The 27,528-nt window shown below is 50.6% G+C and overlaps 1 protein-coding gene across 4 annotated transcripts in view; it reads left to right on the top strand.

Annotated features, from left to right (window-relative positions):
* The window catches only part of RFFL (ring finger and FYVE like domain containing E3 ubiquitin protein ligase), a 64,073-nt gene that overhangs the window by 30,853 nt on the left and 5,692 nt on the right, over positions 1–27,528 (top strand). For 3 of the 4 annotated variants that reach the window (XM_054593381.1, XM_054593378.1, XM_054593382.1), the window contains 4 exons: positions 13,650–13,837; positions 21,723–22,136; positions 25,561–25,644; positions 26,566–26,776. In XM_054593381.1, the coding sequence (XP_054449356.1) occupies positions 13,658–13,837; positions 21,723–22,136; positions 25,561–25,644; positions 26,566–26,776 (889 nt within the window). In that variant the 5' untranslated portion in view covers positions 13,650–13,657. The remainder of the gene's footprint in view (positions 1–13,649; positions 13,838–21,722; positions 22,137–25,560; positions 25,645–26,565; positions 26,777–27,528) is intronic. The other variant, XM_054593379.1, reaches the window with a different exon arrangement.

Below are 27,528 nucleotides of genomic sequence, written 5' to 3'. Positions count from 1 at the left end.
GTGTGTGTGTGTGTGTCTCTCTTTTTTTAAACAGGTGTCTTTTTTCTCAGCAAAAAAGGAGAGGAAAAGGTGAGCCAGTTTGCACTTCGTTGTGAGATATTTAGGCGAAGGGCAAAACCTGAAGACCATGTTAATTAAGTACATGTGAAGAGAGACTATGGGGAGAATATAGAGGTTTTCTTTGCGAAACCAGGCAAACTAGAAATCTCTGTTTCTGCTTCTTGGGATGGGTACTGGACATCACACAGCGTGGCAGGAGCAGAAAACATTTTAGAAAGACAGCATAATTTTCAGATTGACATCAAACCAAGCCAAAGGTCTGCGGGAAGAAGGAGGTGGGTGAGTCGTCCGCGCTCACTGGGATTTATCACACCTGACTTCCCACCTGACTTCAGCTCAGCGCAGGCCCGCACCTGGCGCTCCGACGTGCATTGTTCAGTTCTCTGAGTGTGGACAGAAGGGGCTGAGGGGCTCAGGGAGGACGTTTGAACTGGCTGGGAAAGCGACAAACTCCTTAGCAATGAGTAGAACTGGGAAGGAGTAATAACAGCCTGGGGCTGTGTAGAGGATAAACCACTCCTGACCACGGGCTGAGAGGAGTTCTTTGGAGACTAGAAAATGGGGAGCCGGTGGGAGGGGCCTGCAGCCGTGTAGCGCTTGGAACATCATTGGAAAAGCCCATCGAGTATAATTAAAGGTCCCAGTGTGTCTGACGAAGGCGGATAGGGGACAGAGCAGATAAGTGCTGTTACTTTAAAATACCCTAAGAAAGATTTTCTTGAAATTATCTATTACCAGCTTTTATTGAGCATCTGTTATGCTCTGGGCCTTAAATACCACCAGAATCTAGAGTCTTTGTTCATTCTCTACATCACAGTGTGTCTGGCCACGGTGACTTTTTGCAGCGCACTCGGGGGAGGTAAAATGCCTAATTCTGAGCCGAGACAGAATGCCTGCCTCAAAGCACCGCCGTTTCCTGGGGCTCACAGAGGAGCGCCGGAGGCCTCTGACCTCATCCCGGCCTCCTGGCCTGTTCTTATCCTGGTTGCCCGTTAGTCAGTCGCCGTGACCATATCTTGTGAAGGCAGAAGGTCCAGAAAAGCTTTTCTGGTAAGTCCTGTTTGCTGCACAAGAGAGCACAAGGGCGATCAGAGTCTCTCTATTCCTGATGAGCTTTGTTGCCAGTTTTGATGGAAGAAGGATCCTGTGGTAATTAAATGGCAGGTCCATTTATTCTGTTTTCAGTGTTGTTAGGAGGTTTTACTCGGAACTGTTTTCTTTCCTGATTGACTCACCCTTTGGGGCAAAGTGCCTGTGCTGAAATTAAATGTGTAGGTTTCTCCGCTGCAGTGTTCAATCTGTCATCTCGCCTAAACTTGACGCTAAGAAGCAGCCATTTAATTGGTCAGACCCCAAGGGTGATATTTTGGCACAACTCCATTGGTTAGAATTACTTTTCTCTGAACTTCATAGCAGATGCTGAGGTCCCTCTGCAGATATTTGTCATAGCCTAGTTGAAACCAGGGAGCTTCCAAGAACATTTATAACTTGTGGTTATTATGTATGTTTTCCAGTTGTTTACAGCAGTTACCACTTCAGGCAAAGAGCTCATTTATTACCAGTGGCCAGTGAAATCTCTCCCCCCTTATTCTTTTAGCACTTTTAACACTTTACACTCCAGGACCCCCGCCGTTTTATTTCGTGCATCCTTCTGTCATGCTTCTCCTGTGCGTGTAAATAGCAACAGGCAAAGCTCCGCTTAGACTTGGGCGTATCTGGTTGAGGCCTGTCTCTTTAATTTCTTTTCTCCGTTATTTTACTTTTCTTGGTTTTTTGGTCATTTTTATTTGTATTCTTTGCGATTCTCATCGCAGCCCCTCTCCAAACCCAAGCCCCTTGAGGGCGCTGAAGCCTTCTGGAAGCGTTGTGATACGGAGAGGGGGCCTTCAGGTAGGAAGGGGGCGGACGCGATGGTCTTGTTTGTCTTCGAGGTTCTCCCTTTCTGGGTTTCTAATGCTGTGTTAACTGTCAATTTTAATATTTTCCCCTTATTTTTAGAAGGTAGTCTCTTACCATTCTTATTTCTCAAGTAATCTTGGCATTTAAAAGTTATCTTCAGCATATAGGAGGTAGGCATTACTATTAGACTTTTCCTTACAGGCATTTACGTGGTTATGTGGATTTAAACCCCTTAATTTGCTCATCATCCTGGAATCATGATTATGGTTTTTCACTCATGAATTTGTGCCCACCTCTGAAAAAACAACAACAAGAAGAAGAAACCTAATGCCGTTACCATTGGTAATCCTTCAACAAATACCTGGTGATCACATTTAGCTGGCACTAAGGCTGGGACTAACTAACGCTGGAAAATAGGCTCACTCTTGTTTCCTGTTTTACCACTGTTAGGCGATTGTTAAATGCAGCGCTGCTTGAACACTCATCCCCTCAGAACGTAACCTCCATGCAAACGTTGATTCCTCTTGGAATCTGCAGCAACTGGGAGAGGGTTTGGCTGACAGTATTGCTAATAAGATAATCAGATGAGTGAATGAAAGCCCTTGAGAGGTGTACCAGATGCACAGACAGGGTGAGAGGCTTCCTTGTGTGTGGAGCGAGGGTGGGAACAGTGTTGAGCGCTGGGGGAGTGGCTTGAGGGAGGTTCCCAAAGGCAAAATAAACTTGGCATTTGAGGGACCGAAAGAATCGTAGGGTGGCTCAGAGAATGGTAAGAGACTGCCTTCTAAAAGTAACAGAAAAATATTCAGAGCAGGGAGCTAAGAGCAGGGAGAGGGAGGTCCTGAGCTCTAAGGATTTATTCTCATTATTATTTAATGGTTACCAGTGAAAAATTTATTAAAAGGAGGGCAACAGAACATGAGTGGTAGTTGACCCAGTTAAGTCAAAAACCCCTACTCAGGCCCTGACCAGTGTGGCTCGGTTGGAGCATCGTCCCACAAACCAGAAGGTCTCTCGCTGGTTGATCCCCAGCCAGGGCGCATGCGTGGGTTGCCGGTTTGGTCCCCAAGATGGGACGTGTACAAGGGGCGATGGATCAGTGTTTCTTTCTCACACTGATGTTTATTTCCCTCTGTTTCTCCCTCTCTTCCCCTCTCTAAAAATAAAGTATTTAAAAAAAAAAAAAACCAACAACCCTCTACTCAGCTGGAACAAAGCTAGGCCAGAATAGAAACTGAAACACATCTTAAATATCGATGAAGTTCTTTATTTTTAGGAAACTGGGGTCTCTCTGTAGCACTAGTACCCTGAAGTTGTGGTAAGTAGGAGATGCAGATGACTTAGTGGATGTATAAATTAAAATGTTGGGTTCCCAGGGATGGTTTTCCTGTCTACCGCACCTTTCACAAGGTCCTCAAGGGTTGAAGGATTGGCTTGGTGGGTTAGGTAGGACCCACCTAGAAGGGAGTGGAAACTGGCACTAAATCTTTCCTCCTGCCGGCCCCTTGAGGCGATTGCGCCGGCTTCTCCCACAGTCAGCCCCTTGGCCTTGCTCTCCCCGTGCACAGGCCCTCGGATTTCCAGTCCTAGGGAAGGGAGTGTGGATGGTGAAGGAGGACCCCCCTCTTTCTGTAGGACCACGGATTAATCAGAGAACTTGGACTTAACATCCTTTCACTCCAGCTATGTGACCCTGGCCCAGTTACATTGACAAACGGAGCGTTTAGATTCTGATCTTGGCGGGATTATTGTTCAATGAGAGGGCAGATGCAAATGTAACAACTCACTTGGCACATGTTAGGTGTTCTGTAGTGTGCTTTTTCCTTAAAAAATATAAATTTCTAGGATCATCTGAGAAGGGACTTCAGGACCCGTGAGTCTGAATAACTGCTCTAATTTCCCTCTGGTCTGCTACCTGAAATAATAGCATAGGAGGCTCTCTCTCTCACCTGAAGCTTCTAAAGCTTTGATCACTTTTATTAAAGTCTCACTTGGGAAGTGGAGAGAGGAGGCTGAGACTGAGACCTTGTGTCTTTGAAATCTTTACCACGGCAATGTGAATAAGGGCTCTCTAAGCCGGTTTGGAGAGAGGCAGATGTTTAACACTAGTCCCATGCCTTAGGCTAATGCCTGCTGTTTACAGAACGTACCGCCACCTGCTCTGTAGGATTGAGAGCCTGGTAACTTGCCTAGTACTTTTCTTGTACCTTGACCAGTAAAAGGTACACTCTGTTTTTATACTGAACACCTATTTGGTCTGTCCAGAAAAAGTCCAGCCATTGTTAATATAATGAGAATGGTTTGCACAACATTGATGTAACATGGCAGCCAAAGAGAGTGGACTGGAATGTGCATGCATGAACGATGACTTAACCATACTAGTCAGTGGGGGCAGCAGACGCTGTTGAGTGAGCATGTGTGCTGTGTGGCCCTCGCATTCAAAATGACTGAGCGAGTAGAGCAAAAGATCTGCATCAAATTTTGCATTAAGCCTGAACATTCCTCTGCAGAAACTATTTGGATGGTTCAGAAGTCCTCAGCTATGGGCAGCTGGTGACTGGCAGCTTCATCATGACAACGCGCCTGAGTTTTTTGGTGAAACATCAAATCACCCAGGTGGCTCAGTCCAACCTCCAACCTACAGCCCAGATTTGGTGCCCTGCAACTTCTGGCTTTTCCCAAACCTAAAATGACCTTTGAAAGGAAAGAGATTTCAGACTTTTGATGAGATTCAGGAATATACAACAGGGCATCTAATGGCAACTGGGAGAACTGTGTGAGGTCCCAAGGTTCATTAGGACTCTGAAGGGGACTGAGGTGTGACCGTCCTTTGTACAATATTTCTTGTTTCTTGTCTCTTCTTCAATAAATGTCTCTTTTTCATAGTACGTGGCCTGACACCTTCTGGATAGACCTTGTACTCTGTCTCTGGCCTTTGAAGTGTGCGCATGTCCATTCCTGCTTTACTGAAGCTCAGAGAGGCAACTTTCACAAGCTCATTCAGTTATTCTGTGTTAGAGCCAGGATTTAAGCTCAGGTCTGACTGAAAACCAAAGTCTAAAACCAAAGTAAAACATTTATTTGAGAAAACTTTTTTTTTTTTTTTAACTGTCCTGTTTTCTAAAAATTTAGCCCTAAAATGAAATTCTTATCTAGGAAAGACTCATTATCCATTGCCCACACCCAAGGGACTTCTTGGAGGGCGGAAGCCACCCATCAGGTAATCTGCGTTGTTGGGAACACTTCCCTCTGCTGTGTTCCGGCCTCAGGAACAGGCCTTGTTCATGTCCAGGCATCTGCCGCTTCCGCAGGGCTCTTGGCCGAATGCAGGCCTCAGGTTCTGAAGTTCCACCTCATACTTGTGTCCTCTGTGACTTAGGTGTTCTGCATTCTTTATTCTCCAATGCATAGCTCAGAAGTAGTCTCAGTGTCCCAGGGAACATGCTCCATTGTCCCACACCCGGCAAGTGAGCCCGGGCTGTGATGTGGTTTACTCTGGGGGTTGCCCACCTACAGAAGCTGCTTTTGCCCTATTGGATGCCCATTGTGTTGTCACCGCCTTGTAAACCTTCCCCTTCTGAGGTGGACACCGCAGGCAGGTTTACTGGAAAATTCCAGTACTAATTCTGAGATCCTGTTTTGAAGTCAACAGTTTCAAGGGAGCTCAAGTTCTTTTCAGGCTAACTTTATTTTTAAAAGTAAGCAGCCTTCCAAGTTGAGAAATGATTGTAAATTTCAGGTGAGTTCTCAGAATGAGTGGATCTTTCTTGGGTGGGCGATGTGATCAGCTGTGCCAGGGCCCCTGCCCCGCCAGGCCCTGGGGTGGGAGGACCCTCAGCCCTGGGTGGACACACAGAGGGACACTGAGAGTCGTCACTCTCGGATATCTAGGCTGATGCTGGTCTAGAACTGTGACTTATAATTTAATGGTAATTTATTTTAGTGTGCTATTTATGGAGCGCTTAACTATAGGTATGGCACCTTATGTACATTCCTGCTCATCTCTACAATTACCTTCCAACGGGGTAGGTGTTATCTCTCTTATGCAGGTAAGGAAACAGGCTTAAAAAGCTTAGGTTACCTGCCCAAGGTTAGCTGCCCTTTGTTTTTCTTTTTCATAGTCACTTCATGTCACTGTAAATATTGATAAAATGCTTTGGGCCCTATGGAGAGAGAACTGGCCCTGCCTTGTTGGCCGCGTTGGTAAAACACTGAGTGTTGCCGTGTGCTCACTCCATGGAGTAGCTGCGCGTCTGCGATGGAGCGGCAGCGCGCTGGTGATGGGCAGAGAAGTAGGGGCAGGTGAGGCTCCCGCCCTTAGGCTGTAAACAGATAAATATAATTACAGCCTGTGTGAGTTGTCATGGGGGAGACTCCGAGGGCGAAGGGAGAGCCTGTGGGACTGAGGAGGTGACTCAAGAGGTGAAATCGGAGGTGGGGCCTGAAGGATGACGAGGAGCTTGTTACGGTACCGAACTGAAACTGGAAGGGCACCAAGGCTGGATGGTTAGGATTGGCGCGGGGAGGTTAGGGCGGGCGAGGGGAGGAGCGGGCCATGAATTGGAGAAGTGGGCAGGGGCCGATGGCACACGCAGGGCCTTTACTCATGGAAGGGGTTGGAAGTTTTATGATAAAATGCGGTGGGAATCCATTAAGGAGCTTTTAAGTGTGTGTTTCGAGGGGAGGAGGGAAGTATGGGTGTTGCCGCGGAGAGAGAACTGGAGAGGGGCAAGCGCTGAAGCTGGGGCGCCCGTTGGCGGGGCGGTTCTAGAAATAGAGCGGAGCACGGAGTCCCTGCCCCCGCGGGTTTTCTGTCTCGGTTCGGTGGCACAATGAACGAACACACAAGTAACAGTAGCGAGGGCTAAGTATCATTCTTGAGATTAGAAAGTGGCATTTAAACCGAGGGGTGAAGGACAAGCAAGAGCATGTGATGTACTCGAGAGAAGCGTCCAGGCAGAAGGAAGCGACAGCAAGTCCAGAGGGGGACGAGGGATGGAAATGTGGATGATAGATGGGGGATGGCGACTGAGGCCGCTGTCGGGGGCTGGGGAGGCGGAGGGGGCGTCGAGGAACCTTCGGCTTCGGAGTGGTATTTGGAGCCACTGCCTGGGGTCTCCGCGGGGGTGGCAGGGGGTAGAGAGGGCACCAGGGACAGCCTCTGCCCTCCCAACATTTAAGACGGGGAGGGGGAAGAACCAGCGCAGGAGCTTTAAGAGTACAGCGTTCTGGAAGCTAAGAAATGCTTAGAAGGGAGAGTGTTTGAAGGAGGCCAGAGAAGGGCTGAGCCAGGTGGAGACGGGGCGGGGGGCGGGGTCCCTTAGGCCTGCCGGCCCCTGGGAAGCCCTTGGGGGTCTTGCAGAGAGATGAGGTGGAATGGTTCGGTCAGGCTCAACTGGAGAAGTCTGAAGAGTGAATTTGAGGTTGAGGAAGTGGGGTCAAATATTTGGAGAAATTTTGATGTAGAGGAGAGCAGAGAAAAAAGTCTTTACTGAGGAGCAGGGGAATGTGGGGCCAGAATGGTTTTCTTTGTTATAGTTTTTTACAGATTACAAATAGTACCCTAGATGCTTTAAAAACCTCTCTTGTGTAAACTTCTGGCTGAAATATAACTAGAGAAGTTCACAAATTGTTAAGTTAGGGTTTGATGAACCCTAAGCTTCACTGTCTCAGCGTTTTATGTTCAGATCCTGGCTTACTTCCCTTCAGCTGTGACCTTTCACAGATCCCTTAACTGCCCTAAACCTTGGTGTTCTCACCTGGGGTTGGGAGGAACCCATCTGCCTTGCCAGGGTGAGGATCACATGAAATGACACGAGGGGGCACCGAATAGCTCAGTGCCTGGTAGACAAGCATTCTTCCAATGAATGACTTTCTTCTCATTAAAATATGCAATTACTCATCAGTTATTTCAGAGGCATAGCTAAGCCATGTTGATAGGTTTTTGTAGCATTTGCTTTCAGAGCCATTGCAGTTGTACTTGAATTGCTTTTTAAGGATAATATACAAGAAGAAGCAGAGCCCACTCGTATTGACGATCCACTGTGTGGGATGCTTTTCTTTATGCCCTTACAGCGCAGATGCTTTGAATAACCCCAGGAGTACGGCAGTAGGCGAGCCGGTCTCGCTGTGCTGGAGAGGGTCCTGCGAGGCTTGCCGTCCAGCCGTTTTCTGATTTGTCCTGTCAGAAATGCACTTCTTTGAGAGTTGGAGGCGTTTTAATTGGGTATTTTTGAAGGATTTTTTTTTTACAGTGGGTTCCCTGTAAGTATGTTAATTCCAAGACGCTGCTGTCCCTGCACCCGCGTGGAACCTGCTGTCGCAAAGGTGCCTTGGCACACCGGCCAGTTAATTAAAATCACAGTGGGTTGGGCGGGAACCTTGGGGACTTGACTTCACTGCATCGACTTTGGTGGTTGGCAAGGTGGTTTTGGAGTTGCAGTGCACACTAGCACTAATTTTACTAGAACTCTGGACACTGGCATTCTGACCCCTCCACCACAGGTCGGACCCTCCTCTCCTGCACGGGAAAGCCCATGACAACCACGGACCCACTGAAAGTCCTTTGACTCGGTCAGGCGAGCAAGTGAAGAAATCCCAGTCCCTCCCCTCTCGCCTCTAACCCCGACTGGCTCACCCTGCCTGGCACAGGTCATGTATCTTACTCGGGGTTAACGCCGTGATTTTCCTGTTCAGCAGGGCTCAGTCTCCCAGGAAATACCAGCAAACTTACCAAGCTGACCGTGCCATGTGCCAGCCAGCCGTTCTTGCCTCGCCGCACAGGACTCCCCCACAGGGAACGGCACACTCTCTTGTTCGCCCAGCCCCACATCTCTCGTCCTCCTCCCTGCAGGCGAGCGGAAGGGGAGAGCCTGGCAGCTTCTAACACACTCAGTTGGAGAGCAGCCAGAGGCTGAGCTTGAGGGGTACCTCTCCCAGCCCCTCTTTCCTGAAGAGGGCGAGGGGGAGTGGAGGAGGAATTTTCAAGCCCTCAGTGAAGAGTTGATGATACTCTTTCGAGATCAGAAGGAGATTTGCAGATCAGAGAGGGCAGTGTTTCAAAGTTGTCAACATGAGGAGAATCCTTTATACACTTCCCAGTTGGCTCCTTTCAGTCCTTTAAGTAACGTCATCAGATGTCAGGTATGTGAATCTGTTTAATGAAAAAATACTCCCAAGAGAAAAGTGAGTGGGTATGGCAATGTTAAAGTGACAAACTCTTTTTACTCCCTGAAATAACCCCAAATATAGTTATTGCTTAGGCTTAGGGCTTTCCATTTTGGCAAGAGAGTACTTTTAACGGACCACATGAGGAGATGTAGCTTTTTGGTATTTAAATGTAGACAAAGAGTAAAAGCCTAGTCTCTTGCTTGGGGTGACTGTCGAGGGCGGATGTGAGGTATTTTGGCCCTGGGGACCTTTCCACAGCGACCCCTTCCCCGCATACAGGCCCCCAGGATAAGACTTCTTCACCCAAGTGTGGGGCCTGTGGAGTAACAGAGTGGCACATTCCGAGTCCCCTCGAAGAGCCAAGCCCCTTGCGGGGCCAGCGCCCCGGAGAGGCGGGGGGCTTTCCTTCAGAGCTCTCCGGCGGAGGCGGCCACGGCGGGCAGCAGCGCCGAGAACGGGACAGCGCCGGCGACGGTGCGCTGCCTGGACTCCCAGCTGAGGGAGGGCCTTCTTAGCTTTTCTGCCAGGAGGAGCCCTTGTGCCTTCCTGGGCCAGAGTCCTCTGGGCACGAGGACCTTGTCAGAGTCACTGTGGGTGTCCTGGGGCCCGGCACATAGCTGGTGCTTCCTAAGGGCCTATTAAGCACATGACTTAAAACAGTACACAGCTGGCTGGTTTTCCAGTATTTTCCTACCGTTTCTGCCTTAGGAGTGGGACTACCCATTGTGGCAAAGTCCTTATCCCTTAGGAAACAATTGCAACAAGTATATTCCTAGTGTGAAAGAAAAGTTTGCGCTCTCTCCTGTGGTTAATGCCCACCCCGCCTTCTTTTTATCTCCGTCTTTCACCTTTCTCTGCTGCCGCTGTGAGCTTCTGTGTTCTTTCTTCACGGCTGTCCCGCTGTCTGGTGAGAGACAGCCTCTTTCCTGCCGCAAAGCGGCCCACCCGGACGCCCCCTGGTCACTAGGTCGCTTTTCTTCCGACTCCTGGCCGTGACTCCCAGTATTTATCGCTGGCTTCCTTCCTCTCTAGTCTCTTGGCCTTTGGGGGTTTCCTCTGCAGTCTTTAAATACGTCTGCATTTCTCTATTATCTGAGTGACCTGGATCCTCTCCAACTACTGCCTTCTCTCTCCTGTTGACATTCAAAAGTTTCTTGAAAGAATAATTTATCCTTGGAGTCTTGGCAAATCCTCACTTTTCATTCACGTTGCAACTTGTGGTTATTTTCCTAAACTGCTCAGGTAAAGAGCATACCTACATTTCCCTAAAACTAGATCCATTGGGCATTTTCCTTTTTCTTTTTTTATGATCTCCCTGAATCATGTGGTAGCGCAGGTAATTTCTTCTTCCAACTCCTAAGTCTCTCAGTTTCCCACCGCTGAGCACGCCTCCTCTCTGCGTTCTGTAGGTTTCCGTTTCTCCTGCTTGCCCTTTGAGCAGGTGTCCCCAGGTTCTCCCGACCCAGGCCTCCGTCCTCTTCTGTCCCACTCTGCGCTTACATGCTGCTGGGAGGTTGAGGATTCCCAAGCCTTCACCTGCAACTGAGCTCAGACCCTGTGCGCTCTGTACACAGTCAGCGTCTCCCCGGGGCACAAAACTCAACTCAGAGGCTTAACCCGTGACCTCCTTCGCACACAGACACATGCCTCCTCCTGGGGGCTTTATCCCAGCAAGTGATTGCACTGTCTGCTCTGTCGTGTAAATCAGAGACCCTGGGATTTACCCAAGACTGTTTTCTTCCCTTTTCCCCACCTCTAGAGCTCGCTGACACAGACTGCTCGTTCCGGCAAAGACCCTGGGACAAGCCCAGAAAGCCAAGCAGTAATTGTGGTGCAGGGTCCAGTTTCGCTTTTTGCCTGAGCGTTCCCAGAGAAGCTGGAGTCATGGTGGTGCTATCACGCCCGTAGCAACAACTAATGTCCACTCGGTGCTTTGCAGCCAGAGAGTGTCCGATGAGGAAAATGAAGTACTGGGAAGTTATGACTTGGTAGAGGCAGCTAATGTAGCCCATCAGTGGTAAAACAGGGCTCGGGACCACATTTCTCCTGGCTCCTGCGGTCTGTGTGTTACACGCTGTTTTAGGTGCTTCCATCCGCAGATGATGTAAAGAACTGCAGACTCCCCCTTCAGGGGGCAGCCCCGCCACTGTGTCTGCATTCTCTTACCAACAAAGGGCTCATTTAATGAACTGCTCCTTATTTCATCATTCCACGTGAATTGCTAATTGTGAGCAAGGCAGACTGCACCCCTGTCTTCTGGAAACTTTGAGTCTTCGGTCAGGTAGAGAGAAGTCAATGGTCAGAGAGAAATGTTTTATTTTGGGGGTGGGGTATTTATTTTTAGAGAAGGGGGAACTGAGGGAGAACGAGAGGGAGAGAAATGTCTATGTGCGAGCAATACATCGATCAGTTGCCTGTCACACACCCCCAGCTGGGGACCTGGCCTTCCACCCAGGCTTGCGCCCTCACTGGGAATTGAACCAGTGACCTTTTGGTTCATAGGCTGGTGCTCAATCCACTGAGCCACACCAGCCAAGGCGAGAAATGTTTTTGATGTGTAGGAAATGGAACAAATGTGTGCTTAGTTACGATTTAAATGTTGCATGCGATTCAGTCATTCACTAGTCATCGTTGAACCGCCTCTCTGCTGGGTACTGTATGACTTGTCATGGTCCTTGTTCTCAGGGGGTCACAGGCGAGTGGGGGGAGGCAGGTGTTGATCAGACCCACGTACAAAAGTGTGAGAACCACAACCCAGGTGTGCCGGAGACCGTGCTGGGGAGCTACAAAGGCCCTGCAGTAGCCAGATCCCTAGTTTACTCCTGCGTGAACTGGGAAGCTGCTCTCTGCTTGGCCTCTTTCTTTTCATTTTTAAAGTGGCCAAGGTTGGAGCCGTTGGCTTCTTAGTTTCTTCAGGCTTATCACATCTTTGAGCTATGATTTAACAAAGGCACTTTGAACAAGTCAGGAGGCAGAGCAGAAAGTATCATTGTTTTGTATGACCTGGTTATTGAGTAATAACACTAAGTGTTCCATTTATTATCTCTGTGAACAGCAAGTCCAGGCTCAAAATGTCCATAGTGACCATCTACTGAGAAAAAGTACACTTTTTTTTTTAAAGCTTTTATTTATTTCTAGAGAGGAAGAGAGGGAGAAAGAGAAGGAGAAACATCAATGTGTGGTTGCCTCTCGTGTGCCTGCAGCCCAGGCACGTGCCCTGACTGGGGATCAAACTGGCGACCCTTTGGTTCGCAGGCCAGTGCTCAGTCCACTGAGCCACACCAGCCAGGGCGGCACACTCTTACTTTATCACAGCAGTATTTGGTGGACTGTCTTGCAAGCTTTAGATTATTCTGACATTTGAGAGATTAGCTCCTCTTTGTTTTGTGATTTTAAAATGTCACCCAGTCCCCTTGTCCCTAGTACTTATATTTGGTGTGTAAAATGAGAAAAATAATCTGAAACTTTTTTTATTAAAGGTTTTATTTATTTATTTTTAGAGGGAGGGGAAGGGAGGGAGAAAGAGGGAGAGAAACATCAATGTGTGGTTGCTTCGTGTGTGTCTCCTACTGGGGACCTGACCTGCATCCCAGGCATGTGCCCTGACTGGGAATTGAACCAGTGACCCTTGGGTTCTCAGGTCAGCACTCAGTTCACTGAACCACACCACCCAAGGTCCAAACTTTTTCATAAACTCACAGAGGTACTGATTCAGCAAGGAGGCTGAGTTTATCTCTTGAGAACCTGCTACGTGCACAACACTGTGAGGTAGCATACAGATGGCAGTGAGAAGTGGTCGCTGCTCTCAAGGAATCAGTGGTCAAACACAAGGGGTGAGCGCGTCTGCACACCCAGCTGTCATAGGCGCCGTGATGGAAGTTTAAGGAGGTTTGCAGGTACAAATGTAAGCTCTGTTGGCTGGTGGGAGGGGAACCGGGCTGGGGGTGGTCAGCAGCACTGTGTGGGGAAAAGAGTGTTAGGGTTAGGGGCAGAAGGCCTGAATGTTCCAAATCTTGGAACAATATAGTGTAAGCTGTGTGACCTTGACTTCTGTGAGCCCGGGTCGCCGCACCTGCATGCAGGAAAGAACACCTCGCGGGGTCGGTGTGAGTGGAATCGCGCAGTGCGTGTGCCTGGCACAGTCCGGTGTCTGGGCCATCGGGGCGAGGTCATCAAGGTCATGTTCCTGAGTAAAGTGGATGTTCGGCCACTTGCAAAAGATATTGACGTTAGATCTCAGATTAAACCCAAACAGGGGTCAGCAACCTTTCAAAGGTAGTGTGCCCACTGGGTAGTCCATGCTGTCCTGGCCGATGAGGCGTCTGTAGTAGCCTCTTACGTGCGAAGGCAGCTGTGGTGGCGGAGGGTGTGGCAGGAAGCCTGTGGCCCGAGGACCCCTCACCTTGGCTGGGGCGGCAGGAGTGGCCTGAGCGTTCCTGCTCACCTGCGCCCTCAGGAGGGGGAGAGCGGCAGAGGTATGTCTTAATTCTGACCTTTTTCCCTTTCCTCCCTTTTACCAGATTTTATCATGTGGGCAACCTGCTGCAACTGGTTCTGCCTGGATGGACAGCCTGAGGAGGCCCCGCCATCCCAGGGAGCCAGGGCGCAGGCCTATTCCAACCCTGGGTACAGCTCCTTCCCTTCTCCCACAGGCTCAGAACCCAGCTGCAAGGCCTGTGGGGCCCACTTCGCAAACATGGCCAGGAAGGTAAGTGCTGGCTCTGTCGGCTGCAGGCGCAGGCCCTCGAGCCCCTCGCCAACCTCCCTGTCCACCTCCTGCCTTGCCTTTGCCTGCGCAATGCCCGTAATCCAGGCCCATTCCTTTCGCTAATGTAATAAAGGAAAGACTAATCAAGCAAAATCAAAGCATCGCAGCACAGATTTGGAGCTGGCTACACCTGAGTTTGGGTATCCGCTTTGCCACTTCCAAACTGTATGATGTAACCTTCCTTGAGATCCGTTTCCCCAGTTGTGACACGGGGATGCGGCAGTTGGGCCCATCTCACAGCGCTGTGAGGGCAGAGAGAGGCGAGCTCCCAAGGCGTCTGGTGCCACGCCTGCAGTGTGGCGGGTGCCCTGTCGTAAGGAGCCGCACTGCAGGTTAATTTGTTTGTTTTATTGGGAGCAGTGAGAGACGACGTCTCAGGCACATCAGGACCCTAACCACACAGACTGGGGCTCATGCACTGTGGCAGTTTCATTTGAAGCGCGTGGTGGCCTTGCTCTGTCAGTCAGTGAGCGGGAAGGAAGCTTACTGGTGGGGTGATGGTGTGTGGGAGTCGCCCCGCCCCACCCCGCCCCGTGGGCTCCCCGAGGCAGCGTGTCCGAGGTCAGACCCTGCCAGAGCTGGCGGTGAACTCTGACCTGGAAGAAAGACTCCCGCACCCTGCCCTCCTCTGTAGAATGAGAGGTTTGCAGCTCAGAATGCGATGTTAAAATGGTGATAAGGGGAAATTGGAGAGAAAAAAAGTCATTTTTTAGCATCTGCTCTATGCCAGGGACTGTTGTAACCAATTTAGGTTTGTTTCATTTAATCCTCACAGTTACTTTGTGATGTAGATTTTAATCCCTGGACTTCCATTTTATGAGAAACTAAGGCTTAGAGTTTAACAGTTAAAAGGAAACTGTAAGTGTTAAATTCCTGACAGATATCATAAGCGACATTAAAGCACTCATTCTCTTTCCTGTCCTTAGATAGCACATCAAGATCACGTAGTTATTAAATGGCAGAGTCAGGATTCAAACCCAGATCTCTGAGTCTCAAGCTGTCTCCCAGAAGGCACTCACCATGTCAGAATTTCTGCAGCTTGAAGTGTTGACCTGACCACCCTTTCTATCTGGAAGGTGATGGAGGATCGATTGGCCTTTTACCCCCTAGGTTGTCTTTTGCTACACTTCACTGTCGTGCAGCAGAGGCGGGCACATGGCAGAGCTTTGCTGTCATTTGCTCGGCTACCCCGGCACTGAGAGGACCCAGCCGGAGCGGCTGCGGTGGGCAGTCAGGGAGCGGCGGCTCGGGGGCTGGGGCGCCCCACCTTTTACAGTGCGATGGAAAGGGCGTCAGGAAAGGGCGTCAGCAGTCGGTGGGTGGAGGCTGGCGTGGGGAGCCGAAGGGGCTGGGTGGGCCTCGGTCTTCTCGGGGATGGGGGCAGCGGGTGGCGTTCGGGCCTGCGGTGAACTGGAAGGAGGGCTGTGGGCCCTTGTCGCGTGCCTTGCGCTGAGTTGGGCGTTTCAGGTGCCTAATCGTCATTCAGTCCTTACAACGGCCCTTGAAATCTGGACTGTTACTTGTTCCCGTTGTACAGATGAAGAAATTGTTCTCTTTATCTAAGGTAGTAGTTTCAAGAACTCCTCAAGCACGTCAAGAGTCAGTTGGATGGCCAGAGATCTTGATGTTTTCAGTTACAGTGAGAAACGTCAGGAGCAACTGCTGAGAGAAGCGGCGAAGGAATAGGCAGGGAGGAATGGGGAACACCCTTGTTTAAATGAGCAGCATGAATTTGTAACAGGCTTATTTGAGCCTTATTTTTCTGAATATCTTGGTACATAACTTTTTATTGTTGTTCAACAATTTCAAACATTGTTACAGTTATCTAAGTTTACAACTTCCAGAGTCAAATTGTTAACAAAGTTGCAAACAGTACGACCCCCTTTCTCATTTTGCTCTCCTCAGAAGTGACTCCTTACAGTTCTTTTGGCTGGATCTTTTGGTAGTTGCCTCCACATGACTGATATATATGTGCGTACTTATAGTTGGCCCTTGAACAGCGGGGGGCTGGCAGCACCGACCCCCCACCCCCGCACAGTCACAAATCCACGTATATCTTGTGACTTCCCCAAAAATGTAACCGTAGTTTCTTAGTATCTGCAGGTGACTGTGACCCCGCCTCTCCCCACACCCCCTTAAAAAAATGCCAGTTACGCCCTGAGGAGTGGCCATGGAGAGAGAAGGAGCAAAGAGGGCAGGGATGGGGATCCAGGCTCGGGGACTGCCATGCGACGCATGTGGAAAACTTGGGGAACAAGCGGATCTAGTGAGTTCTTGACATTTCCCAGCTGGAGGAGAAAACAGGGATGAGTGAGGAGACCTCCCCTAGAGAGAGGAGAATGACGGTCAGGTGAGGAACTCGTTTTTCTCTATGGTTGCTGTCGCCCGCCACAGCTACGTTTGTGGATTGCCTGTCTTCTCAGATGGTACATGGGAACAGCGATTTGGTCAATCTTGTTCATAGCTTCTTACCCCCGGTGTTTAGAACAGGGACCAACACATAGCAGTAAGTAGGCAATAAAAATTTTTAAATGAATGAGTGGACAGTAGAGTTGAGAACAATTTGAAAAAGAGGCATTAGACCAGAGAGTGTCTGTTTCTTGGTGGCTGACAATTGTGTGCCAAAGATTTTCTTTTCTTTTTTAAAGATTTTATTTATTTATTTTTAGAGAGGGGAAGGGAGGGAGAAAGAGAGGGAGAGAAACATCAGTGTGTGGTTGCATCTTGCTCACCCCCTCCTGGGGACCTGACCTGCAACCCAGGCATGTGCCCTGACTGGGAATCGAACTGGTGACCCTTTGGTTAGCAGGGTTGCACTCAGTCCACTGAACCACACTAGTCAGGGCTGAAGATTTTCAGTGTGGGCCCAACCCTGCACCGGCAGCCTGCAGTGGCTAGTGGTTCTAACTTTGTGGGGGTAGAGCTGAGGAAAACCTAGGCCTTTTCCTCGGCATGCATACTGTCTGGCTAAGGAGGCCTACATTTGCAAAGAACGGCTAAGAGTCAGCTAAGTTAAATAGCAGGGCATCAGGCATTGCTGGTGAATTGGTCATTCTAGCTGATAATTCTAAGACGGTTAGTTGAATTGCAAAGCAGTGGCTGAAGTGAAGGCACCAGATGTGGGGCAAGCGCAAGGCATATTTGGGAGCTGTGAGTGACCTAGCTGACCAGAGCGCAGGGCACTTGGGAAGTTAGGGTAGAATGGAGTTGGGGTCATGTGGTGCGGGACCATGACTGCCCAAGTAACACGCTTGAAGCCACCAGACAGCAAGGAACCATCAGAAGGATGTTAAACAAAGGAATGACCTCATCAGCCTGTTTCAGGCGGTAGATGTGGCCTCTTTCAGGGTAGGAGTAGCACTTGGGAGGCTCCTGCACACTTGGCGCAGGTGAGAAGCTGTTGGAGCCTGGTCCAAGGCGGTGCCTGACACCGGCTGGTCCAGCTGCCCTTTAGTGAGCAGCTCTCTGTGAGGTTGTGGTCGTTAACCCATTTTACAGATGAAAAATCAGAGACTAAGAGACATTCAGTTCCTTGGCTACTAAAGTGGAGTGTGTGTAGCATATGAAGACAGATGAAATGTAGAGCGAGAAGGTCAAATTGAAGATGACAGGAAATTGTCCTGGGTGTCTAGGAGCACGGTGAATGATGAAAATAAGGAACTTCCTCCTATCTTCTGGAAAATAAATCATCGAACAGCTACGGTGTGTCAGGCGTTGCCTGGGCTAGGGCGGCAGAGATGAAGACAGCCATCCCTGCCTAACCGAGCTCGCAGTCTGTTGAGAAGGTGGGGGCAGACACACAGCTCCGCAGAGAGAGAAGGAGAAGGCTTCGCTGGCAAGGGGAGCGCTTGTGGAGGGGAGCCAAGTCCCTGTTCAGATGTTAAAGGATGGTTATTGGTACAATATTTTCTTGCTACGAAAGTAAAATAATTTTGTGTAATTCACAGTGAATTTTCATGACTATTAAGGATGTTTCCTGCCACTAGAATTTTTCACTTGTAATTTCAGGCTTAGGTAGATCGGCATTCTTATCGGAAGAGCTTGGCATTTGACAGCCACAGGCTTTCTAAATGGCTTTTCTGAAAGTGCTTGGATTGAAATGATTGCATGGCTCCTTCTGCCTTTTTTTATTCTCTTCATTGTGGTTAGTATTTTATGAATGCTCATTTGTTACGAAGCACAGACAACATTCAGGACTGTACAGAGAGAACATAAGAAAGATGTGATTCCTGCCTTCCTAGAGCTTCCGGTCTTCCGGAGAAATGGCAGGCTGTGCTTGCTGCAAGCCAGATATCCCACTTGTACTGGTAACACCTACCTGCGGTCCAACGCAGCCCTGACGACGTGTAGGAGTTTGGCATTCGGTCTCTTGAGTTGGACCAGCTGGAGGAGGAGGAGGCGTTTGTGTTTGGAAACATGGAAGAGGTAACCCATATCTAGGGACTGGCAAAAGCTCAGAGACGAGACAAAGGGGAAAGAGAATAAAAGATGGCTGTGTCACCTATTTGTGAGTGTACTGCCTTAGCTAAGGTTTAAGGTACATTATCTCATGTGATACTTCCAGTGGTCCCTAGGCCGACTGACCGTCTGACTTTACAGGTGGGGGATCTGTGGCCCTGGTAGGCTATCTGTTTTGTACAAGCTCCCTTAGCTAGGATGGGGCCAGCCAGAACTTACCATACATTGCTGTGTATAACGCACACCCACATTTTTGCGCACATTATACACGGGATTATTATACCCATTATTATACCATGTAATCATTATACCCATGTATAATGTGTATCCTTCTTTTCCCCTCAGAAATGTGGGCAAAAAAGTGCACATTATACACAGCAAAATACGGTAATCCTGATGGTGTCGTCCCCCTCCCTTTGCCTCCCGGTGGGCTGCGGAAGGCAAGCCTATAGCAAGGTGGCGAGAAAGAGGGGCTGGGGGAGCGGAGAAAGTGGGCCTCCCCTGTGCCAGGAAGCGGGTGGGGCGGGGCTAGGAATAAGGACAGGTGGATTGGGAAGGAGAGCAGCTGCCCGCGGGAGCTGACAGCCCACTTTTTTGCTGCAAGGTGCTTGTGTGTACTCTTGGCATTTACGCAGGCACGTTGGTCCTGCTAATTCATCGTGCATGCTACCTGGTTCAGTTGGTTTGCACCATTTGCTAGAATTTATACACGCAGGATTCCTTTGCTCATTCTGCCCACATTTGTTGTGTGTTGTTTGTTAATAGCTGGTTTTCCTTTTCCTTTGTTCTCTCCTGCCTCTGCACACGGGGGCTTAGCCTCAAGCACTGTCTTTCTTCTTTAGAACGTGTTTCAGATGCAGGCCGACTTCAGAGCCCCTGTTAGGGGGCAGGTGGGCGTGGAAACTGGGCTGCTGACTTTGCATTCTGATCTTGCACCCAGTAAACCACACACATTTGAAGAAAGAATGGAGCGCTGTCGATCTGGCTGACTGAGCGACTCAGAGCTGTTTCATCACGTCAAGCTAGGTCTTGTCAAACTGCATTGACTTAAGTAATGGTCCATGTCAGGACCGACAGCGTTTCGACATTGAAGCCTCTTCATTTCACTATCGGTCATCCTCAACACATTTTATTTTCCAATAGAAAAGCTGCAGATCTGAGTGAACCCCCAAACCCCCAAACATCCATTTTCCACCTGAGTGGCTGTTGGTCCCAGAGCTGTTACAATGCTAGTGCAGTCGTGTATCCTTTGAAGACAGTCCCCAAATGTTTTTATCGTATGGCTATAACTGGGAGGAGAATAAGGGAGCTTGAGGTGTGTCCTTTCGCCATGCCTTCTAAGTATTTATAGTCAACACCGGGTGGTAAAAATTATGCCCGTGTCCCTTTACTATGTGAATGACCCTTAGACAAAACTAAGTATAACTGTCTCGGCTATGCAGAGTTGGACGTCAGCGCCACACAAGTGTCTGTGACTTTGACTGCAAGAACCTGATTCTCTCGGATGTTGTTGTTGGCTTGAATAGATTTCTATACTTAGAAATGAGGGAGCAAAAATAACTTAGGTTAATAACTTAAGCCACCGTAGGACAAACAGTTTATCTCTCTGAACAATGAGTGAGTGCGCCCCCCAGGACCATCCCAGTGTGCCCAGGCATTACCTCTCCCATGGGCGTGAGACTTGCTCTTGGCGGTGGCAGAGCTCAGTCGGATGTCACCGCGCTTGCTCGGCCCACAGGGCAAGAGGCTGAGGATCGCCTCCTGTGAGTTGAGCAAGGCATTGTGTGTGTGGCTCGGTGGGTTGGGCATCGTTGTCCCGCAAACCAAAAGGTCACCAGTTCGATTCAGGTCTGGGCACATGCCTGGGTTGTGGGCCAGGTCCCCAGCTGGGGGGTGTGTGAGAGGCAACTGATAGAAGTTTCTATCTCACATCGATGTGTCTCTCCCTCTCCTTCTCCCTCTACTCCTCTCTCTCCTCCCCTCTCCTCTCTCTAAAAATAAATAAATCTTTAAAAAAAAAAAAGACATCATGCATTGTGCTGTCTGCGATTGTGGAGTCGCTGCTGCCTGGCAGTGCCAGCTTGCCTGCCCAGGCCCTCTTGTTGCCCTTCGGAGACTCTCCGTACTTTCACAAACAAGAGCTCCCGAAGTCAGGGTCTGAGGGCCTCCTACAGCCATCTGAATGTTTTTCTCGGACGTGCTCTTCTGCACACTGAACTCCCAGCACTCGGAGGGGGCTTTCCTGGGGTGGGGCGCAGGTGCCAGGCCCTGGGCTCAGCGCTGGGGCCTTGTGGAAAGAGCACGGTTGTGGGTGTTAAACTCCTCAGACAGACCTTGAGCGTGAACCCGGGCGCTGCTGTTTGCTGCCTGCCCGTGAGTATGATATTCATACCCCTAGGCCTTAGTTTCTCTATGAACCTGGGAGGTAAGAAAATACCTACTTCGCGGCGTTGCTTTGAGAATTAAATGACATGCTAGGTCCTGGCTGGTGTGGCTCAGTGGATTGAGTGTTGGCCTGCAAACCTAAAGGTTGCTGGTTCACTTCCCCGTCAGAGCACATGCCTGGGTTGTGGGCCAGGACCCCAGCTGACGGTGTGTGAGAGGCAACTGAGCCATGTTTCCCTTGTGCACTGATGCTTCTCTCCCTTACACCCTCCCTTCCCCTCTCTCTAAAAATAAATAAGTAAAATTAAAAAAAATGACAAGCTAGGTATTGCTTTAGTACATAGTGGCCCCTCAATAAATTTAATTAATAATACTAACAACAATCAGCAGCACAGCCTTTATGCATTGCTTTATTATTTCAGCAATAAAGTACAGAGAATTAGGGTTCTGGTTTGAATCCTGCCTCTCATCATTAGCTCGTATTTGCTAGCAACAATAATGAAAAGTTACACTTACTGTGGACGCTCGCGTCAGATATGCCGAATGTATTATCTCTTAACATTACAGCAATCCTATGAGGTAGATGCTATTGTCACCCCCATTTTACATATGGGGAAACTGGAGGCTGTTACACACCCAAGGTGACACCACAAGAAATGGAGGAGGGAGACAATAAAGCTGTAGGGATTTTTTATTCTAAATCAGGTAGTCTTAGTTAATAGCCTCTATTTCTCTATCAGTAAAATAAATAAAGCCTCACATGGGATAATAAATGTCCTGTCCTGTCCATGGATACACAGATGCGTACAGAGGTCCTGCCACCTCTGGGTGAAACCTGTGAGTCCTCTAGCATCCCTGGGCATGGGACAGCTTAGTTAGAGAGCGACCAACGCCCTCGCGCGGCTTGGCAGCCGTAGGCTCCCAAGCGCCCTCCGGCTTGTGCGCACAATCTGACATGGTTTCCTCTGCCTCTTGCTCCAAGCAGCAGACCTGCCTGGACTGTAAGAAAAACTTCTGCGTGACCTGCTCGAGCCAAGTGGGGAATGGGCCCCGCCTCTGCCTTCTTTGCCAACGATTCCAAGCAACAGCCTTTCAGCGGGAGGAGCTCATGAAGATGAAGGTGAAGGACCTGAGGGACTATCTCAACCTCCATGACATCTCGACCGAAATGTGCCGGGAAAAAGAGGAGCTGGTGCTCTTGGTGCTCGGCCAGCAGCCCGGAATCTCCCAGGAGGGCAGGACTCGCACCCCCGCCTTTTCCTCGGGCCCCCCCGAGCAGCAGGCCTTCCTGAGCCAGCCCCACTCCAGCACAGCGCCGCCTACCTCATCCAGCCTCCCTGCTCCACCCTCACAAGCCGCTTCTGCTCCCTCAGCCCAGGCTCAGGAAAGTCAGCAGGTACAGCGCTTTTGCAGTCTGCCGATTTTGGGGCTCGTTTCCCCCCCACTGCATTGTGGGAGTGGGCTGGGCGTGCGAGCGTCTTCATCACGTGGAGCCCTTCTGCCTACCGATGCATGGGTGGTGTTCCCTTCACATCACACTCAGGTTTTGGCTTTTTTCAGAGATGGTAGTGCTTGGTGCCAGGGGTTTTTTGTGCTTTTTTTTTAATCCTCAACTGAGGATATGTTTATTGATTTTAGAGAGAGAGAGACGGGGGAGGACAGGGGGAGAGACAGAGACAGAGACATATCCATGTGAGAGACAAACATTGATCTGTTGCCTCCTGTATGTGCCCCGACTGGGCCTTGAACCCACAACCTTTTTTGGTGCATAGGACAACGCTCTAACCAACTGAGCCACCGGCCAGGCTGTGTTTTTGTTTTGTACATACATATCCCAGTTAGACATTTAAACAGTTTCATTGCTCCAGAAATATTTTTTAAATGATTTTATTTGTTTATTTCTAGAGAGAGGGGGAGGGAGGGAGAGAAACACTGATGTGAGAGAGAAACATCAGTGGGTTGCCTCTTGCACATGCCCTGACTTGGGACTGAACCTGCAACCCAGGTGTATGCTCTGACCGGGAATCGAACCGGCGACCTGTGCTGTGGGATGACACTCAGCTGAGCCACGCTGGTCAGGGCCCAGAAATATTTTTTAGAACCCTCAGTTAACTCTTCCAAATTTGGTTCTCTTCACGTTGCCCTCCCACTTGCTCACCTTCGTCGAGGTCTTTCTTAGCTGGATAGGGAGCTCAGTTCCTTAGTAACCATCCCAAGGCTCATGGGACAAAAGGAACATGTAGAGGGAAGGGAGAGTAGGGGAACAGTGACCAAGACAAGGACGCTGCGTCGCCTCTTGCCAGACGCTGCTCGGGCAGGGGCGGGGCTGGCCCGGCACTGAGCAGTAAGCTGCCTTCCCGTTGTCCCGGTGGGGCCTGGAGGCGGCGAGCCGAGGGCCACACGCTGACTGAACGCTGGACCAGGCACGGGGAGCACAGAATGAGAGCGACACGGCCTCTGTCCTCGGAAAGCCAGGGGGAGGGGGGACATGCGGACTAGCGGTCGGCTGAGGGCGAGGCCAGTCGACCCGAGCGTGGTGTAAGGAGAGACGGCATCCTGTGGGTGTGCGTACGTGCCTCAGCGGGGGCTTAGGACCTAGGAGACCCACCCGGTTTCCACATTCAGTTTGTCACTGGCTCTTCGGTCGCCCGGGGTGAACTTTGAGCCTTCCGCAGTGGAGTGAGGTTAGGAATCCCAGGCTACGCGCGCGTATTCGCCAGGATGTTGGGAGGCTTGACTAGCGTGATGTCAGGTCCAAAGAGCTTTGAGCTGGTTGGAGCTGGCACATGTCGTGCTCCCGCTGCCGGTTCCCACACAGAGGCGACGTTGCTCCTCCTGCTGATGGTCACCCCCTTGCCAAGACTGGGCCCCCGACTCAGCCCTGATGGGCTCTGAGGCCTAAAGGCCCCTGTACTGGCCAACTTTACCTGCAGGAAACGCGTTTACTCCCTCGTTGGCCCGAACATGCTCTCCCCCGACCTAGAGCTGAGCTGTTTGTTGAGCTCTGTTTCTGTCTGCTGCACAGTTTTACCTCCTGCTGCACGGCCTCCCTTTGCTTGGTTGGGCACTCCTCTCTGCTTATGAGGACCTCGGAGGCTAACTTGAGGAAATTGCTTTTCCCTGAAGAACCTTCAGGTGGGTTTTTCCATGAAAGGAGTAGGTTTTAAGCTTCCTGTCATTAACCAGAAATTTTCAGACTGCACCTACAGGTCACAGTACGCTGCAGATCTAATTGGGTAACTTCTCTGATCGCTGATGTTTTCAAAGGGTCCTCAGATCAGCTCACATTCCTTGTTCTGGTGAGACTTCTTTTTTGCAAGCCAGAAACACAGACACGGGGGAAGTTAATTAGGTAACTTGTGCAAAGCCACCCGCCAGTTCTGCAGGTGAGTGAACCACACCTAGAATGCGAATCTTCTCATAGTGCTGGCCCTACCAGGGTTCTTTCCTTTACCTTTAATGCCCTGGTTGCTGGGGAAGGAAGTTTGGGGAACAAGCAAAACTCTGGACAGATACTACTTGTAGATTTTGAGTTAGCCAGTGGGTGAAAGACAACATGCTTTGCAGCATGAGACCCAGTTTCCCTTTGTAAGAAAAAAGGGACACACAGAAGGTATCTATTTAGGAACAGGTTAGGCTCTGAAAGACTTCGTAATTCCAAGTCTGTACACATCTGCATAAGGCTAGGGGAAAACTAGAGGTGTTCATAAAGGTGTTATTTTGGGTGCCTCCCCGTACCTGTTGTGCTTATACAGGTGATCTCATTCTCACTTGGCATTTTTGGGGGTGGTGGCTCTTTCTGCTTTCCATTCCTGTTGGAGGTGCTTGCCTTTCTGAATTAGCCGCATGTATGTATCCTGATCTGGGATGAGTGGCGGGGGCCAGCAGGTGACTGGTTTCCGAGGCTGACCCTTTACTGGTGCTTCAAGGCACTACTGGCAAGGGCCTGTGAGCCCAGATGCCTCTTTGCTCCGGGCGCTCAGGAGGCCCCTGGCCTCGTGGGAGCAGCAGGGGGAGAGGACCTGGCTAGGGGGTCTGTGGCTTAAATGGTGATGGGCCGGGAGGCTGCTAGTGCTGGGCGCTCTTTGGCAAAACCGGAAGGGTATGGACCTACGAGGAACCTTTTGAGAAGTTAGAACTCTAAGCAGAAAGAGCATAGGCATTTGTCTGGTGTCGGCATAGGCTCGCAGACTCTTAGATGCTTTAAAATAAATTTCGGACCAAGTTTTAAGACACCTCTTATTAAGAGTGTACCCTGCTGGTTGGGGACATTTCCAGAATGAGAGCAGTGACTGACGAGAGAGGGGCTAGGGCAGCGAGGGTCTGGAAAATTTGTTTTGGCTGGGCCCGTGCGGAAACCAGGGAGGTAGAGTATGGAGGAAGGGAAGATGTGATATGAACAGTTTGGGAGAAAATAGTGGGCGTTGGTCTAAGGGGCAGAACCAGGCATGGTGGGTGGAAGTTATAGGACGGGCAGTTTGCGGTCAGTGTCAAGAAAAAAAATTCAGTGGCGCGGAGCAGCCTCCTGCGGCGGCCGTGGGATCTCCTGTCCGGGGGTGCGTTCCAGCTGAGAGCGAGCTGACGGCGAGTGGGCGAGTGGGCTGACGTGCCCTCGCTCTGGAGCTGAGACCCGTCGGTGCTGTCTCCCTGCCTAACACGGTCGGTGTTAGAGAGCCGGCCTTTGTCACGCCGTTGTGCGAGACTCCATGTTTCTTGGGGCGATAGGCGTCCATCTGGGACACGGTGTAAGTGCAGAAGAGGCCAGCGCTATGCAAATCCTGGGACATTTCTGGATGTAATGGCACTTTCTCTTCCCACAGGCCAATGGCCGTGTGTCTCAGGACCAAGGAGAACCCGTCTACCCGGAGGGCACAGCCAGGGCACCTGCTGAGGACGAGACCCAGGTGGGCCTCCTTCGGGTCTGTGCTTTGCCGCGGCTCTCCCGTGGCTCTCCCGCGGGCGTTCTTCTGCTTTTACTGGGGGCCTCTCGGCGGACTCGGAAGTGGAGAGCGAAGGGCCAGTCTGTGATGATAGTCGGCGGGGGGTTCAGTGTTAGTATTTTTCCGAAGTTCCTAGCGCGTCTGTGGATTGGGGGGTCACAGTGCTTGCTGGCAGCCCCGTGGCCCTTCAGTTTCCAGTCTCGAGACTTCCCGAGAGCTGCTGGGGGCAGGCTCCTGGTGCTGCTGTGCAGATCTTGCTGTTCTGCTGCTTCTGGCCACGGTAGCCGTTGTTGAGGGAGGAGGTCAGACAATCAGGAAGAGGGATAAGAGGGAGTTCAGGCCTCAGTCCTGGTGGCGCCAGTGCAGCTGCGGTCAAGGTTACCTGTAGGAGAGTGCATGCCCGGAGGTCCTCCTCTTCTGTGGGAAAGCAGAGCCTGGCACTGGGGAGAGAGAGGCCAGCGCCATGCTGCTGGCTTCTGCGCCGCCCCATTTATCTGCACAGGAACCCTGTGTGCTAGGACGGCTACCTCCCCTACTAGGGGGCGGGTGGGCTCACGGAGGGGAGCACCTTGGCCGATATTTTGTAGTATTGATTAGTGGGGGAGTTGGGATTCCAAATTAGGGTCACCAGACTCAGATGGGGTCCCATTCTCGTACATCCACTGCTCGGTTTGCGGCTGGCTGTGCCTGAGCACGGAGCTCGGGCCAGGAAGAGACTGGGGCCCAGTGTGCAGTGCAGAGCACCGTGCCTGGCGCTCTCCCCGCCTCTTCCTACTTCTGGAGGTCAGTTCCCAAAAGCGTGCTGTGGGGAGTGCTCTGGGTGCTTGGCGAGAGAGTGGGGGGCGTTGAGGGCTGAGCCCACCAATCTCGCCTTTGCCTTTACAGTCCATCGACTCAGAGGACAGCTTTGTCCCGGGCCGGAGAGCTTCTCTGTCTGACTTGACCCACCTGGAAGACATTGAAGGTCTGACTGTGCGGCAGCTGAAAGAGATCCTGGCTCGCAACTTTGTCAACTACAAGGGCTGCTGTGAGAAGTGGGAGCTGATGGAGAGGGTGACGCGGCTGTACAAGGATCAGAAGGGCCTCCAGCACCTGGGTGAGGGGCCGTCTGGGCGGCGGCGGCACAGGGCCCCAGAGCGCTGGTGCTCACTCTCACGCGCGACAGCATCTTCCAAGGGAGGAGTTGCCTTGCACACTTGCACCATCTAGTAACAGCTGTCATTTAGAGTTGAGTGCCAGGACTGGGGTGGGCATTGCACACTTTTATTTAATCCTCAAGCAGCCTGTAAAGTAGGCGTTAGTCCCCCTCTTCCATTATAGAACCCAGATTTGAGGAGTTCCTGGTCTGAGTTCAAGGCCTTTCCCACTGCATGTCACCGCTCACCGTGCTCACCACGGCCTACAACAGGCCTGAAACAGTTGGGAGATTAGGAAGCGAATCTTTGCACACATTGTATGAGGAGAGTATCTGTTAGGCCAGCACTTGGGCTTCTCCTTTTATTCATTTCCTAAAGCAGTCAACATGGTATCATTTTCAGGTAATGCCCAGTAAACTCTCTAGGTCTGTAGTCAAAAGAGTTTGGGGAAAACTACTTCATATTATGTTCCCCTGTTACTGATTTACAGCAGACACTGTACTAGTAAAGGCAGAAAGTCCTGCAGAAGAGAAAGGTGTTCAGCTGTTTTGAACTCCAAATTCCCTAAATGAGTTCACTCGGAGCCCCTTCCCTTCCTTTCTGGCTGAGTGGCCACTCTGGGCGACGCTCAGGTTCCTTGCAGGCTCACAGGACAAGTCGGGGGTCCGCCTCCCAGCAGCTCAGAGTCATCAGACTTAGGGGATGTCCCACC

The sequence above is a fragment of the Pteronotus mesoamericanus genome, unplaced genomic scaffold (genome assembly GCF_021234165.1).
Source record: "Pteronotus mesoamericanus isolate MK-2021 breed Mesoamerican mustached bat unplaced genomic scaffold, CSHL_Meso_final scaffold_408, whole genome shotgun sequence".
Taxonomy (NCBI): domain Eukaryota; kingdom Metazoa; phylum Chordata; class Mammalia; order Chiroptera; family Mormoopidae; genus Pteronotus; species Pteronotus mesoamericanus.
Note: the sequence above shows the minus strand (reverse complement) of the source record. Positions and strands in the feature narration are given on the sequence as shown.